Raw genomic sequence first — 13,577 nt, 5'->3', positions numbered from 1 at the left:
GTTAAAAAGTCGACCAATATTTGTGCATTTTATTTTCAATAACTCCGATCGAGCAACCATCACCATTCATTAAACTTATTTAAAATGTTATAAATTTTTTTGCTATAATTCTGATTTCTTTTCGTTTTCAATTTCGAAATAATTTATCGATGTGGATTATTCTTATTTTGAGTAACACGGGAAGAAAAAGAAAGAGGAAAGGATTTGGTGGGTGTATTCAGGAAGGGGTGGGGGAGATTATTATTTTTTTGTTATCGCCGGAGAAATCGATGGTGAAGGGCAATGGCGGAGTGACAGAGAAGAAGACGAAGGAGAAAGGGCAATAGGTTAGATGGGGTGGGGGGTTAGGTAGGAGTGGGGGAGAATATTTTTTTTGTCAATTTAATTTTCTATATTATTAAAGGCTGAAAATTATTTTTTATTTTTCAAAATTAAAATTATGGACCCATGTGCCACGTGTCATAATTCTATTCGTGATTTTGTCAAGATAATGTGTGTGAATTACACGCACAATATTTTTAATGCTAATTGTCATTTTATGTTCAATAGATAAATATTCGTTAATATTAAAGTGTCTAATAGGTAAGTCTCAGTTGAGGTGTCTAAATGAATTATGCGGACAATTTTAAGGGGCCGCAGATGACTTAAGTCATTAACAATTTTGCAAAACCCATCAAATTTCAAGCTCAACTTACGATAAATATCATTAATTAATGTATAGATATAGTAGGAGTTTTGTTCAATCTTTTATGTGTCATTAAGTGCTTAGAGGTCTAATCCCAACAAAATTCTCATTATAAAGTGACTATGTGAATTGAGTTGTTCACTTTTAAATACGTATTATTGTTTGTTATCAATAGCATAACTATTTACAAAAATAAAAATGAAAAATGGTGTGTTCTTATTTTCCTCGTTATACATCGTAGGAAAGTGGAATTATCTTATCTGATTCTACCTTCGTCCATTTTCTATTGTCATAGTTTCCTTTTTTAGGGTCAAATTATAAAAAAATTGACAAATATTTTACAATGTATTTTTTCATCATATTGATATGCAAAAAAATGCAATTTATAGTACTTTTCGTATAGTTTTTAAATATCTAAATTTTTTTGTTTAAAATATCGAATTAATGTAATCTAATTTAACTTTGAAAAATAGTGAAATTTACTTTCGAAAATTGCTACATGACAAATAAAAATGGATGGAGAGAGTACTAAGTTATTTTGCACAAAATTCAAGAATGGAAAACGCCTCTTTATTAAGCAAAAAGTTGCTGAATAATAATGAATATTTTTTTACAAAAATTGGAGTCTGAAATAAATATTACTACTATATATAAATAATTTTTCAAAAGTATTTATACCACGCAACTAAATGTATAATATTATATAGGGAAAATTATATATAATATCAAACTATTAATTCAAATTAAATGGTATAAATATACTTTGATTTAATTGTACCCTATAGCAAACTATTGTTATTTTCGCCACTTTCCCTGGTGGAATCTCGCTCGCCACTCTCGTTTGGTGGCAGTCTCGCTCGCCTCTCTCGCTTTTATACAAACACAAATGTATAAAATGCATTTGTGTTTGTACAAAGCGAGAGGAAATTGTATATATACATATATTTTCGTTCCCCTCTCCCGCCCCTCCCATATCTCGCTCGCCACTCTCCCAAATCTCGCTCGCCACCCTTCGCCTCTCTCGCTTATACAAACAGAAACGAAATGTATAAATTGTGCTTCTGTTTGTATAAAGCGAGAGAAAATTTGTATATACACATGCAAATACATATATCTTCGTCCTATACACTTATAATTATACAATAAAAATGTTTTCCTGCCCAGTTTTCTTTTGTCTTTCTCTCTTTCTCGTTTTATACATACACATATTATACAATTGATCTTTTGTATACAACTGCTTTCTTTTGTATATGCATAACGAATTATATAACTGCTTTCTTTGTATATGTATAGCGAACTATACAACTGTTTTTTTTTGTATATGTATAGCGAATTATACATATATATGTTTGCTATGGAGCACAATTATGCAAACTTTGCTATAACATACAAATATGAATTTTGTGTTTGCTATATGTGAAAGGTGCTCAATTATATAATATTTTATCTAAAGAAAAATTATTATATATAATGTATCAAATGTATAGAGTGTATAATCAATAATGTATACCATTTATAAAGTGTATAATAGTTTTTTATATTACATAAATATGACCTATGAGATACGTGAAGTACGATAACAACAATATACGGGTGGAGTGTTTGCATATCTTGCCGAGGTAGATCGGGTGTTTCTAAAAGACCCTAAAGGTAGAAAGAATATTTTCAAAAGATCCTTCGACTTGAGTATAGAAAAGTGATTGAGCAGAAAATATAGCAACTAATATCAAAATAATGACAAAACACCGTAAAAGTAATTGGGGTAGAAAGCAAAAGCAAGACATTAGGACTCGTTTGGCCCCAAGAATACTTGGGAAATGATGTTTGGTCATATAACTTGACAAATTTGTCAAATATCTCAAGTTCCCAAATACTAGAAAATCTAGTATTTGGCCCAAGTTATAATATTTGGAAATTTAAAAAAAATTGAAAATTACCCCAAACTTTTATATTTTATAGGAAAAATTACTTAAATACACAACACTTCTTTACCTATTCTCAATATTTCCCTACTCTTTTACTAAAATACAAAAATCCCATATTTTCCCCAATTCAACTTAACAGGATACTTTATTAGTTTAAGTATCCGCCCGTTATTAATTAAAGTATCCGCGCTGCTATATTATGCATCCGCCCGTTAATTTAAGTATCCGTGCTGCTAACAACTTAATAATTTAAGTATCCGCGCTGCTATATTAAGTATCCACACTGCTATATTATGTATCCGAAAAACACTAAAAAAAGGGATTTTGGTAATTAATGAAAGAGTAGGGAAATGAAGTAATTTCTTTCTTATACTATGTCATTTGCCTAATTTTTACTTTATAGGATACTCATTATTTATTAAGCCCAACTAATATTTGTTACTACCTCCTCCGAAAAAGTTAAAGTTTTAATTTGAATGATAAAAATAAGAAAAAAGAGCAATTTGTTTTAATGGATTATAATTATAACCGAATCAATGACAAGTTTGATATGCGATTAATGTATTGCTCTTGCATATATTGTTATTTTGTTGTTGTTGATTGTTATCAATTATGTTATAAAGTTATTTTTTAACTGAGATACTACAAATTTATGTGTAAATAGTTTTAGGACTTATGGGTGAAATCATATTTTTTACAAATAAACAAATATTCTTGGTAAAACTTGGGGACAAACACATGGTGTAATTTCACTCCAAACTTGGCAAAAATGTTATTCGCCAAGAATATTTGGAAACTTAAAGCCAAACGCTAAGGAATCATTTGGTGTGATGTATAAGATATAAAAATTCCAAAGTAAAATGTAGAATTATTTTATCTCACGTTTAATTACATTTAATTGAAAGTATTAGATAGTCTTAGATTATTTAAACACTTCACTGCTGTTTATTAACTTTCTACCGTAATCCACCACATAAATCATATTTTTCCCATAATATAATATTTTTATGACGTAAAAAAAAAAGAAAAAAAAAAGGAGTAGTGATTACTGAAGGCCGGCTATAGTTAAACCCATTCTGAACTCTCATTCCGCCCCCAAAAGAGCTGGAACAAAACTACTACAAAAAATCTTCTCTCAGATCTAAATTTAATCGCCATTAGCTATGGCGATTAGAGCTTTTCTTCTCTGTATCATATTGTTTTCATCGTCTTACACGTCTTTCGCTCTATATGAAGATCAAGTCGGACTCATGGACTGGTAATTTTTTGCAATTTTTATCATTATACTTGGTAAACGATGTTCAATTATGTGCTTAAATAAGTATTTGAGTGATTTGATTTGTGTAGGCATCAGCAGTATATTGGAAAAGTGAAGAAGGCAGTGTTTCAAACACAGAAGGCTGGTAGGAAGCGTGTTGTGGTATCTACTGAAGAGAATGCAATCGCTGCTCTCGATCTTCGTCACGGCGAAATTTGTGAGTTATCATCGGATTGTCTTTGTTGAAATAAAGTGATTTTGTTATGTTTTATCCTCCGATGCGAATTTGTTGAATTGGATTTGTGTTTTTTGCAGTTTGGAGGCAGATTTTGGGAGTCAATGATGTCATTGATGAAATCGATATCGCCTTGGGAAAATGTACTCTTACTTTTTTTTGTTTATCTTATTAGTTTTAGCTAGTGGAAAATTGAATTTTGAGTGAATAGATTTACTCTTTTGCTATGTTTGTTTCATGCTACTTGGAGTACTTACTGAGCCTAGGTTGCTAGTATCTTTTTGTTTGGTATAAAGTTTGGCTGCAGTCTCAACTGTGTGCTCTAGACACATTTATGAAGAGTTACAAGTATATGCTCCTTTTATATGGTAATCTAAGTGGTTTTATTTAGGACTATGCAAAAAGTAAACAACTTGAGATAGTTGAATATGATGCCTCTGAATCATTAATGAGGGACAATTTCGAAGACCTTTAATGTGGATAGAGTTAGAAGGACAATTAGGTCTATAATCGTTCATGTTACTTGGATTCTCTCTCTATATCTGTTATTAGACATTAGTAAGCAGCTTTAATCTGTTAGAGTCCCTGCTTTGGAGAAAGAAAGACATCCAATTCCTTACCACTGACTAATTCTCTTTTATTAGAGAACTCACTGGAATAGTTCTGTTCAAATACCATTACCATTAAAGAAGCCTATGAGAGTTGGTGTTCATGGAGAGTTGGGAAACCCATCAAAAAAACATGGTGTATTGCCTGTTGCTATCTTTTGGTGCATCTGGAATGAAGTAATCGGAGATGTTTTGATGGGATTTCAATTCCTACCACATTCTTAAATCCAACTGTTTGGTCTTATTATATAGCTGGTTCAACCAGGACCCTGTAACCACTGATGAACTTTTTTTGGACCATGTCTGCTCTTCAGTTATTTAGTAAATTCTTGTACATGAGCAGACCCCTTCTTTTGCTGTAATTTTTTGCCTTGCATCTTCTTGATGCCTTCTAATGAAATCTCCTTACTTCATATAAAAAAGGTTTTCTGTTCAATGTTTAAGAATCAGAGTCTTGACATCATGGACTCTTGGGAAAAAAATGAAATAATTGTCCTTTTTTCCATCAGTAATTTATTTTACTGTTACTTTTGAAGGGTCAGTAAGTTTAATCTGTTCATCTATCCTAAAACTTCAATTCCGTTGATTCTTCTGAAAATTTCCTAGCTTGATGCACCTTAATCTTTGGAGGGAAGGGCCTGCATCCTAATTTGTTGGTGGAGCAAATATTCACAATAAACTCTATAAGTTGTAATATTATAATATTATTTGGTACTGAATGCTTATAGCTACTGGACTTTTTATTTCTTTTCAGACGTTGTCACCCTATCATCGGGAGGAAGTGTCTTAAGAGCTTGGAACCTTCCTGATGGACAGATGGTGTGGGAGTCATTCCTTCTTGGATCAAAGCCCTCAAGATCATTGTTGTTGACTCCAGTAAGTGCAAAGATTTCTGATTTACTATTTATCCCTATTACAAATTTGTGAAATGTGTACGACACCAAAAACCTACCCTTTGCATGTTTCAACTTAGAGATGATTTTAAGTTTAGTAATTTCCGAACATACTTGAAGAAAATGTCATTTGTCATGTCGATGAAGAAGCTGAGAAGTCAGTGAGACCGATATACAAATTTGTTATTTTCTCTTTTCAGACAAATTTCGGAGCTGACAAGGACAATGTTATTCTGGCTTATGGCAATGGTTGCCTGCATGCTGTTTCAAGCATTGACGGTGACATCCTCTGGAAGAAGGAGTTAGCAGAGAACGGGTTAGGGAACCTTATAAAACTATTTTACCGTTCTTTTGACCTAAGTTTATAAAAAGGTCCATCTAATCTGTAGTTTCTCAAAGTGCAGCATTGACGTTCAACATTTGGTTCATCCTGAAGAAAGTGACACAATATACGCTTTAGGAATTGGTGAGGCATCCCAGTTTGAAGCATATGTACTCAATGTTAGAAATGGAGAACTGCTGAAGCACAGTAGCAAGGGATTTCCTGGTGGATTTTCTGGTGATTTGTCATTACCTACAAGTGACAAAGCAGTCGTGCTTGATTCATCTGAGACAAGTTTAGTCTCTGTAAGCTTTGTTGGTGGAGAAATTAAATTTCAAGAGTTCCAAATTTCTGATCTTCAGGGTTACTCAGGAGAAGCAGTATTATTACCTTCCAAACTTGCAGGAATGGTTGCCATAAAAATCGACAGATCTTTGTTGTTGGTTAAATTGAAAGATGAAGGCACATTGGAGGTAGTTGACACAGTCCCTCATGTTGAAGCTGTAAGTGATTCTTTGTCTTTTGCTGAAGGCCAGACCGCTTTTGGGCTGATTCAGCAAGATGGCAGTAAAATTCAACTTTCTGTTAAGTCTAGTAATGATTGGAAGAGCCATTTTCTCAAGGAAAGTATTGAATTCGACCAACAAAGGGGACATGCGCACAAGGTCTTCATCAACAACTATGTCCGAACAGATCGAACTTATGGATTTAGGGCATTGATTGTCATGGAAGACCATTCACTATTGTTGTTACAACAAGGTGCCGTTGTCTGGAATAGAGAAGATGCACTTGCATCTATTATAGATGTAACAACCTCAGAGTTGCCCGTACAAAAGGATGGTGTCTCTGTTGCAAAAGTGGAGCACAACCTCTTTGAGTGGCTTAAGGTATGAAGCATGTGAAAAAGTTTAAATTTGATAAATCACAAAAGTATCATGATTTGCCCAAATTTATAATCTAGCTTGTAATTTATGCAGATCTCTTTATTACTGTTCTAAGAAAAAAAACATATAATGATTTTTCGTTTATTTACTTTCTTTTCTGCTTTTATTATGGACCTCATGCGAAACTTTATTTTGTGGCAGTTCATGAAAGTTTATGTAATCAGTTTTCTGTATACTTGAGGTCATAATATCTGGTGTAAGAATTTTAGTGTATCATCCTTGGTGTTTGCTTACAATAGGCATAGCTGGGTAGTAAACATTGAAGTGCGAACTTGTGCTTTATCAAACAAAAGTGTGAACTTGTGTTGTTCGATTTGATTATTACTTTGGTGTTGTTATCTTTCTATTTTGTTTAGTACCTGATTCGTTTCACTTCTATATTATTTTGTTGGAAGGGACATTTGCTGAAACTAAAAGCTACTTTAATGCTTGCAACTCCTGATGATGTAGCAGCAGTTCAGAGAATAAGGTTACAAAGTTCTGAGAAAAGTAAGATGACCCGAGACCACAATGGGTTTAGGAAGCTACTCATTGTGCTTACACGAGCAGGGAAACTTTTTGCACTTCACACAGGAGATGGCCGAATTGTTTGGTCTCGACTACTGAATGCTTTCCATAAATCAGGAACTTGTGAAAGTCCAAGGGGGATCAAGTTACATCAGTGGCAGGTGCCCCATCATCATGCATTAGATGAGAACCCATCAGTCCTTGTAGTTGGAACATGTGGACATAATTCAGATGCATCTGGTATTCTCTCCTTTGTTGATGCATACAAAGGAGAGGAGCTTAATTACTTAGTTCCTGTTCATTCCATTACACAAGTTATTCCTCTGCTATTTACTGATTCAACTGAGCAACGTCTACATCTAATCATAGATGCTGAGGGGTATGGCCACCTGTACCCTAGAACTCCTGAGGCAGTTGACATTTTTCAAAAGGAGTTGGGAAGCATATATTGGTATTCAGTTGATATAAACAATAATCTCTTAAAGGGGCATGTGGTGAAGAAAAATTGCAAAGAGGAGATAGCTGATGACTACTGTTTTGAATCCAGTGACCTTTGGTCTGTTATATTCCCTTCAGATTCAGAAAAGATCATTGCAACTTCAACCAGAAAATTAAGTGAGGTAATCTTTTGCTCTTCTTTAAAAGATCATTGCAACTTAAGCAAAGAAAATTAAGAGAGGTGTCTTGGTTAAAGTTACCACAGATTGTGCTGCTGAACCTTGAGATTGTAGTTTTATATCCTTCTTTTTTCTGCATCTCGTTCTTTTCAGGTTGTTCATACGCAAGCTAAAGTTAACGCTGACCAGGATGTATTGTATAAATATATATCTAAGAATTTGTTGTTTCTGGCTACTGTTACTCCTAAAGCAATGGGTGACATTGGATCAGTGACCCCTGAAGATTCCTGGCTTTTTGTTTATCTTGTTGACACAATAACTGGCCGAGTGCTGCTCCGTATGTCTCATCATGGCTGTCAGGGACCTGTACATGCAGTAAGTTTTCCTTGGCTCAAACCCTGTAATACTAAAATAATTTTTGCTTGTAAAGATAATAGTCTTTTATCTTGATATTCTTTTCTACTAATAAGTTACCAAGTATCGTGACACGCCTCTCTGTGTGAAGGTATTTAGCGAAAATTGGGTTGTCTATCACTACTTCAACCTGCGTGCACACAGATATGAGATGTCTGTTGTTGAGATCTACGACCAGTCTCGCGCGGTACATTTTTTCACCAATTGTTATCTTTCAGTTTGTTCTCTGTAGCCCTTATTTTTCTTTCTGTAACCCTTGTTTACCATACTTACATATTTGTAGGACAACAAAGATGTCTTGAAGCTTGTTCTTGGAAAGCATAATCTTAGTGCGCCTGTCTCTTCCTACTCGCGTCCTGAAATCATGACCAAGTCTCAATCTTACTTTTTCACACACAGTGTGAAAGCAGTAGCAGTTACCTCAACAGCAAAAGGCATCACTTCCAAACAACTGCTTATTGGCACAATTGGTGATCAGGTCAGATTTGCCTATCTCTTGTCCAAACACTTTTAGTTTTACTTTCATGCTATTTTCTCTTGGTTAATTGGAGTTGTCATTTGTTATTTGGCGTGTATCTTAGACATATCATGCTCCATATGTTGGTATAATGCAGGTTTTGGCACTTGACAAGCGTTTTCTTGATCCTCGTCGAACACTGAACCCTACTCAAGCTGAAAAGGAGGAAGGGATTATGCCTCTTACTGATACATTGCCAATCATGCCACAGGTGAGAACTTCCTTTCTAAGCTTGCCGCAAAGGAAAAGCACATTACATTTTGTTGATAAAAGAAATTGTCCTTTACACCAAGGGAGAGTTTTGATGGATGGAACGGCATAGTCACGAAATATTTCCATTATGGGCATTTATATGCATGGAGAAATATAGCTGCTTGATTGAAATGATAAATTCGGCGAATCTGTATTTCTTGATCTATGTATCCCTGTGTTTGATTGGAGTAAAAACAGGAGGGGTAAAAGTGGTGGGTATCAGTGTTATCAAAGGCTAAAAGCGCAAAAAAGCTCTAAGGTCTGTGGGGCTTTAAGCGCAAAGCGCAAATAAAGCGTGGGCTTTAATGAAAAAAGGCGCAAGGGGAGAAAAGAATACAAATATATATGTTTAGTCCAAGACTAATAATTATAAACATGAATGACAAATATATCAAAAAGTTATGATAAAGTGAAATATCAATTATTTAGTTTCACTTCTTCATAAGAGGCTCATTGGCAAGGAAATGTTTGTCTTAGAACCTTGATGACGACACTAAAGCACACATAAAGCGAGGCGAAGCGCTCAACACGTTTTGAGCCTCGCTTCAGGGCTTAAGCGTGCTTAAAGCGCGCCTTTGATAACACTGGTGGGTATGGGCCATTTCAGTATAGGGTAAGAAAGTAAATGATTGGGTACCGTCTTTTTTTTTCTCGTTAAAGAGTTGGGTACTCTTTTATGTCAGATTTTTCAATAACTAAATGGGAAGGGAGTATATTATATTTGCTTCAATAGTTCAATTGCAACTTTACCAAAATACTGCAAAGAGAATCATCAATAATTCACCAAGGGGAAGTAAATCATTTCCTCTCTCCTCCCATTTAGAAACCAAAGATTAAGTGATTATTGTAGAATAAGAATAGGTTTATACAATCCTATTAGAATAATAATAGGTATATACAATCCTACTTAGAAAAGAAACAGGAATAGTAATAGTAATAGGAATAATATATAGTGTCCTACTTAGAAAAATATTGTATTGCAGTGTCCTAGTTGGAAAATGTGTCTATTGTAGTGTCTATAAATAGAGTCTCTCTGTAATAATATAGACAACAACAATTCAATAATATTCTTTCTTATATTTCTCACATGGTATCAGAGCCTCTTCGATCTAGGTAGAAAATAAAAGAGCTTCCGCTGTCGGCGGGCGGCTATTACTCATATATGTCGCCCATCCGGCCAATGATTATGTTAGCAAAAGTTGGGTCACCGTGTATCTTTCTGGTGACTATTTTCTCATATTTGATTTATGTAAGCACTATGCCATCATTCCGGTGACTACTTTCTTATATTTAACTTGTAGCACTATGCCATCTTTCTGATGACTACTTTTTTCATATCTAATATGTGTAGCACTGTGCCATCATTCCAGTGACTACTTTTTTCATATATGATTTGTGTAGCACCGTGTCACCCTTCCGGTGACTACCTTTTTTTGCATATCTGATTTGTGTAGCACCGTGCATCTCTTCGGACTACTTTTCATATTTAATTTGTATAGCACCGTGGATTTTTTCGAAATATTTTCTCATATCTGAGTTGCATACCATCATGTGTATTTTAAGTGACTCCTCAAATTTGATTTGCATAGTTCCATTCGTCTTTCCCGTGACTCAAATCTGATTTGCGTAGGGTTATGCCATCATTCCAACCCTACCAGTATAATTTTTCTTTTTCAGTAGGGTCGTGCCATCATTCCGACCCTACCCATATTATTTCTCTTTTTCAATGGGGTCATTCCATCAATTCAAAATATCCTATATAATTTCTATTTTCTAGTTGGGTCGTGACATCATTCCGACCCTACCCATATAATTTTATTTCTTAGATTGTGACCACTTTTAGCCATCAAATCTAATACTCCGGCACATGAGCATGTTCTGACCAGTTTTTCGGTGACTTGTTTCATATCGACTCATCTATTGATTCCAACATGATCCATATACTTTATACTAGATTTTGAACACTTTGTTGCTCAGGGGGAGTTTAGTAGCCTTGTATGTTGATTATATGAGTCACTCTATGGTCTGAAACAGTCTTTGCAAGCTTGGTTTGGGAAGTTTCAACACTGTAATTTTATCACACTGTGTTTTATCAGCATTATGCATCAAATTCAGTATTTCATGAGAAGACCAAGTACATTGAGATTGATTGTCAATTTTGTGAAGTCGAGTGATCAACTTGCAGATATCTCGCCAGGCCCCCTCATCGGTCCTCATGTTAATTACATTTGTAACAAGCTAGGTACATGAGTTGTATGCACTAGCTTGAGGGGGAGTGTAGAATATGAATAGGTTTATACAATCCTATTAGAATAGTAATAGATATATACAATCCTACTTAGAAAAGAAACAGGAATAGTAATAGTAATAGGAATAATATATAGTGTCCTACTTAGAAAAATATTGTATTGCAGTGTCCTAGTTGGAAAAGGTGTCTATTGTAATGTTTATAAATAGGGTCTCTTTGTAATAATGTAGACAAAAACAATTCAATAATATTCTTTTCCTATATTTCTCACAATTATGTTTTGCTTTGGCTAATAAATAATGTTTATTTTGTTATCCAACCATGTCTGATACAAGTTAGAGATCAAACTGATGCTAACCATCAAGTGGCAGTTCTACTCAGAAACGTAGAGTTCTGTAACCAAATTTATTAGTATATTTTCTTTATAGAGCCTTTTGGCTAGAATCTCATAACGGGGCCAGTCAAGAGGCCTTAGTGATCATAATAATCCTAGTCAGTGGTGTTTCTAAGATAAGAGCATTTGATATTAAATCTACTTCTAGAACATATGAGCTAGTTTTTTGAAGCATTTAATTTTAAATCTACTTCTAGAACATATGAGCTGGTTTTTGAAGCTTTTGATATTAAATCTACTTCTAGACTAGGAATACTAATGTGTATTACCATATTGCACCTCAAGAACGTGTAGGAATCTACTCCCAGTTGGTTTCTCTATGGAGAGAAATAATCACATCATTTGAAGGAACCTGACATCTTTTCCACTCTAGATCATGAAACTTGTTTGGTCTTGGTGATGCTTTCACTCTTTTAAATTTTTAGACTTTGTTACACTTTTACACCTTTATTGGCGCTTTTTTTTGGCTAGGATTGAGGGTAGGTTGAGTCTCATTTGTCAGTTGGCACATAGGTGATCTTTTATGCTGATATATGAAAGGTCTTTGATCAAACAGAGATTTGTATTCTCATGTCTTTGTCTTTTTGTAGCTCTCATTACCATTTTAAATTTTTATATCGGGTCACATACTCACATGAATACGAGTTGAAACTAGTTAAACTAAGTTTTGATGGGATATCTTATATGCTAGTATAAGTTTCTTTGATCAAACAGAGACTCATTTGCATGTGTTTCTTCAGAACTTATGTTATTCTTCTCATTTCTCTGGATTTATTTCATGGTAATGTTTTACATGCATCTTACAACTTTTTAGATAGGAATAAGAAATGAGAAAATACAGCTCTCTCTCTTACATCATATGTTGGTCTGGAAAACTGAGTTGTCCTTCGAGATATTTGAATTGCATGCTTACAGAATCCAGAACTGCTAACTCTCAAGAACAAAAGGCATATCATAAATCGTCATCGAGTCTTGTGTTCTACATGGGACAACTATTAACAGTTGGTTCTTCATATTGATTTGATGGTTGCTCTCGCAGGCTTTCGTTACACACGCCCTTAAAGTGGAAGGCCTTAGAAGCATAATAGCTATACCGGCAAAGCTAGAGTCAACCACCCTCATCTTTGCTCACGGAGTTGATCTCTTTTTCACTCGGCTTGCTCCTTCAAAGACATACGACTCTCTCACCGATGATTTCAATTATGCTTTGCTTCTCCTTACCATAGTTGCCCTAGTTATATCACTTTTCGTAACGTGGATTTGGTCTGAGAGGAAAGATTTACAGGAGAAGTGGAGGTGAGCCTTTCAATCAACAAAGTGGAGGCGAGTCCAAAGCCATTACACTACCTTCAATCGTTGTATTGTTTTAATACTCAACCAATTTTTTTTTGGCACTTTAACTTAATCTTCTTAGATTAGGGAGTTAGGCTAAGTTGTACTTTTAGTAATTTTGTAAAATTGGCCCTCGTTTAGTTTTTTCTACATGGAAGAAAATTTGTGACATTGATATTTCATTTTGGTGGCAAGAGATACAAAATTTCACACATAAGTAGCTTGACAACAGTAATAATTTATGAACTTTCCTATATGCTACATTATGTTTTGCTCATTAAATTGTGTTTTTCTTTTCATTAGTGCTCTAGTTGTAGTAAACATTTTACCACTAAGCACAACCACCTGCAAAAAAGATGATAAGAAGAACATTATTTTACTCGCACAAACATAAAACATGTCATTACATTTGTGTGATTATAAGAC

At 34.4% G+C, this 13,577-nt stretch overlaps 1 protein-coding gene across 1 annotated transcript; it reads left to right on the top strand.

Moving 5' to 3' along the window:
• Positions 1 to 3,660: 3,660 nt before the first annotated feature.
• LOC102580852 (ER membrane protein complex subunit 1) lies at positions 3,661 to 13,412 on the top strand. Its single transcript, XM_006366719.2, has 12 exons — positions 3,661 to 3,868; positions 3,958 to 4,085; positions 4,184 to 4,246; positions 5,466 to 5,587; positions 5,805 to 5,920; positions 6,009 to 6,813; positions 7,266 to 7,997; positions 8,148 to 8,369; positions 8,500 to 8,595; positions 8,692 to 8,886; positions 9,023 to 9,136; positions 12,859 to 13,412. The coding sequence occupies exons 1-12, from the start codon at positions 3,774 to 3,776 to the stop codon at positions 13,117 to 13,119; spliced, it is 2,949 nt and encodes a 982-aa protein (XP_006366781.1). The 5' UTR covers positions 3,661 to 3,773; the 3' UTR covers positions 13,120 to 13,412.
• Positions 13,413 to 13,577: the final 165 nt, after the last annotated feature.

This window comes from Solanum tuberosum, unplaced genomic scaffold (assembly GCF_000226075.1).
Source record: "Solanum tuberosum cultivar DM 1-3 516 R44 unplaced genomic scaffold, SolTub_3.0 scf00679, whole genome shotgun sequence".
NCBI classification, from domain to species: domain Eukaryota; kingdom Viridiplantae; phylum Streptophyta; class Magnoliopsida; order Solanales; family Solanaceae; genus Solanum; species Solanum tuberosum.
Note: the sequence above shows the minus strand (reverse complement) of the source record. Positions and strands in the feature narration are given on the sequence as shown.

Excerpts from the sequence above, each read along its gene's own strand:
- LOC102580852 (XM_006366719.2), top strand. The coding sequence starts at position 3,774 with ATGGCGATTAGAGCTTTTCTTCTCTGTATCATATTGTTTTCATCGTCT. Across the intron at positions 4,086-4,183 it reads TCTTCGTCACGGCGAAATTT|TTTGGAGGCAGATTTTGGGA; the intron begins GTGAGTTATCAT and ends TGTTTTTTGCAG. Across the intron at positions 5,588-5,804 it reads GATCATTGTTGTTGACTCCA|ACAAATTTCGGAGCTGACAA; the intron begins GTAAGTGCAAAG and ends TTCTCTTTTCAG.